Source organism: Cajanus cajan, chromosome 6 (assembly GCF_000230855.2).
Source record: "Cajanus cajan strain Asha chromosome 6, NIPB_CcT2T_4, whole genome shotgun sequence".
Classification (NCBI taxonomy): Eukaryota; Viridiplantae; Streptophyta; class Magnoliopsida; order Fabales; family Fabaceae; genus Cajanus; species Cajanus cajan.
The window spans coordinates 3,576,706-3,579,729 of NC_138522.1; the positions used below are offsets into that span (position 1 = coordinate 3,576,706).

Genomic DNA, 3,024 nt, shown 5'->3' on the forward strand with positions numbered 1-3,024 from the left:
AGACCATAACATACATAAAGTGAACATGTTTTTCTGAACATACACTGATGTAGCTTATGAAAATAAGGTAATTTTAACTCGATAACCTTTTTGCTTTTGTCATTTTCATTCGTACTAATTTATTTGAAAGTTATTTTTTATCTTAAATAATTAAGAAAAATTTATGTATTTTACATTTATTAGATAACTTAGCTAGTAACTATTACTAATAAACAATTTCATTTCATTCAACTGGCTTAAAGATTTTACATTTTAGCTCTTGATTTACATGTTTTAGTTAACTGTTAGTTTTATTGAATACATGTTAAGTAATCAAGTCTTACCATAAACATGGTTTAATTATTCTTTTAATCCTTATAGTTTTATAAACTTTACATTCTTGTTTTACTTTTAACAATATTTCATTTTAATTTTTATACATACTATTTTTGTTCCATTTTAAGTCCTAATTGTCTATTCCTATAAGAACAAAAAGATAAAGTTCAAAAGCATTAGCAACACATTTTCTCGTGTACTCTTTTAAATAATTCTCTCTAATTGGTTAATTTTATTGAAAACCCAAAATTCGATGGATCTTATACCCTATTTAATAACTCTCTTTCTTCATTTTGTAGTTTTCAATAAATTTTATCCAATAAAAATGAATATGTTAAAATGAGTGTGTTAAATATAGAGTATATTAAAAGGAAAAAAAAATATGTATAAAGACTAAAATAAAATATTTTTAATCACAAAAATAAAAAATAAATTCAAAATTCATGAAATTAGGTGAACCTCAAGAGTAATGAAACCCAAGACCATTCTTCGAAATTTTGAGGCCATTAATGATAGGTGGATTTGTGTATGTTGGGGAGTAGTACTGTTTTGTAATTTGTAGGCTGCTTTTTGAGCAGCATGTCATGAACATAATAATAAGAGCCTATTATTGTCCGTAATGGGTAAGTAATGTTGAGACTTGAGATATAAAATTCAAATAATAGGTAAACCACTGCTTTCACCTTTATCTGACTAAGGAAAAAAGAACATTTTTAATTTAAAGGTAGGAGAGGAGTTGAACAACCGAACCATTCTATCTTACACTGCCAAATAAAATTCACAGTAATAACGTATCCGGCAACGATCCACGCAATGCAAAACTATACGTTAACTTTTCTACCGTTCGAATTGGACAGAATAAAAATGTTCATGTTATTGTAACAACTAAGAAATTCAATCATAACAATACGAGTTGGGCAAGAGAATATTAAACAAACAAAGCAAAACACAAACACTATTAATCACTGAATATCTGACACACGCACGCTCACAATTGATCACACGAAGTAGGAACGAAGGAAATGGTTTCTTTCTGGAGATCATGGTTGACCAAAATGTTCTGCTGTTGAACATTCCCGAATATGGACATGCCACTGGAAGAACCCATGGCAAGGCACGCCACTCCCAAATTGGAGTCACCAATCATGTAATTCTCAGCAGGAAGCTGCAAATCCCCACCCTTGAAGTGAAAAATCACTTGTGGAACCTCCACTTGTGATGTCCCTGATGTCACAGAAAAACAAACATCAAGGCCAGTTGAGCCAGACTTGTCCAAAGGAAGCTTCGTTTGTGAAATGAACTCCTTCTTGAGTGCATCAAAAGCCTTGGTTTCTAAGTATGTGATTGTGGTGCCAGAGTCTATGATCACACCACCACTCCCATCATCCCCCAGTTCAAAAGTGGACTTCTCAATGTCCAATAGGGTCTCCCCCACAGTGATTCCTTCAAGGGAAAGATAGTAAAAAGAGGGTTGCAAAGGGTTCTTGAGAAGAGGCGTTGTCACTTCTTTTGCACCTTTCGCATGCTCCAAAGACCCCAACAAGAGAACACTTTTCTTCGTGTCATCTATAGGGGTCAAACAATAGGAAAATCTAGGTTCATTGAGTTGAGAAACCAAAGACAAAGGACCACGTCCTAGACCAACCAACCCCGAGGCTTGTTCAAATCCATCACCTTCATTATCCTCTCCACAACCAAAAGCAATGTTGTGAACCTCGTTCTCACCAAAGGTGAATGTCTCGGTGGCCAAAACTCCTTGTGTGGTTGAATAGTCACCGTATGAATACACATACTCACACCCATCACTGCATGACGAGGAAGGCAAAGCACTACACAAGGTGTTCCCGCATGAAACCTTGGAGAAAGAAGAGGATTTTCTAGGGTCAAAGATTGGTGTTGGTTGCTTGTAACACTGTGTGCAAGGCTTGCACTGTGTCCAAATGAGGTCACTTCCAGTGTCCAAAACCGCAGGGTAAGACTCTGGTGGGGTTCCAATGGCTAACTCCATCAAGTACTCTCCGTTTCCTGCATGAATGGGGGCTTCTAATGATTCGTCTGGTGTTGGTGTTGGTGTTGGTGTTGGTGTTGATGTTGCTGCCAACACCATTGCGTTCAGCCTCTGAAGCCTACCCTTGCCACGTTTGATCCCGTGTTGGACACGTTCTAGTTTGGTTAGGTTTTTCCCTGAGTCCACGTGGCGAAGCATGACTCGGAAGCCATTTGAACTAGGGTGATGGTGGTGGTGTAGGGTTTTTCTTGAAGTGGAGGAGGTTGGATGAAGGAGGAGAGCCACCACTAGGAGTGTCACCAATGTGACAAGTGATGATCGGTGTGGAACTTTAGCCATGTGCATGAGGGTGCACAATGTGGGAGAGAGTTATGTGTATAAGAAGGACTAAGCCAGGTTTGATGATATATAGAGAAATTGGTGATTTGATTTTTGTAACGTTCCCTTCGAATGTGGTGGAGAGGATAAAGGGAGGAAGAGAAGTTTGTTTCGTCGTGTGTTTGATGATGAATGGAGGTTGAGATATCAGCAACAAGTAAACCGAGTCTTGCGTTGTGGTTGGTAAAGATGTTATTTGTGGGACGTATCTAAGGCAACATTGTCGTGACAAAAGCCAAGAGTCTCTAACACGTACGGTTAAGAGTTCTTGGAGTTAAGGGTAAGGGAGAGAGGGTGGCTTAGCTTTGGGAATCATCTATTTG

The 3,024-nt window shown here is 37.7% G+C and overlaps 1 protein-coding gene across 1 annotated transcript; it reads right to left on the reverse strand.

The window, feature by feature from the left end:
• Positions 1–1,164: 1,164 nt before the first annotated feature.
• On the reverse strand, positions 1,165–3,024 carry LOC109787798 (Eukaryotic aspartyl protease family protein). The gene has a single exon (XM_020346366.3). The coding sequence runs from the start codon at positions 2,666–2,668 to the stop codon at positions 1,304–1,306; it is 1,365 nt and encodes a 454-aa protein (XP_020201955.1). The 5' UTR covers positions 2,669–3,024; the 3' UTR covers positions 1,165–1,303.

What these genes read in the sequence shown, in the direction of transcription:
- LOC109787798 (XM_020346366.3), bottom strand. Translation starts at nt 2,668, where the DNA reads ATGCACATGGCTAAAGTTCCACACCGATCATCACTTGTCACATTGGTG.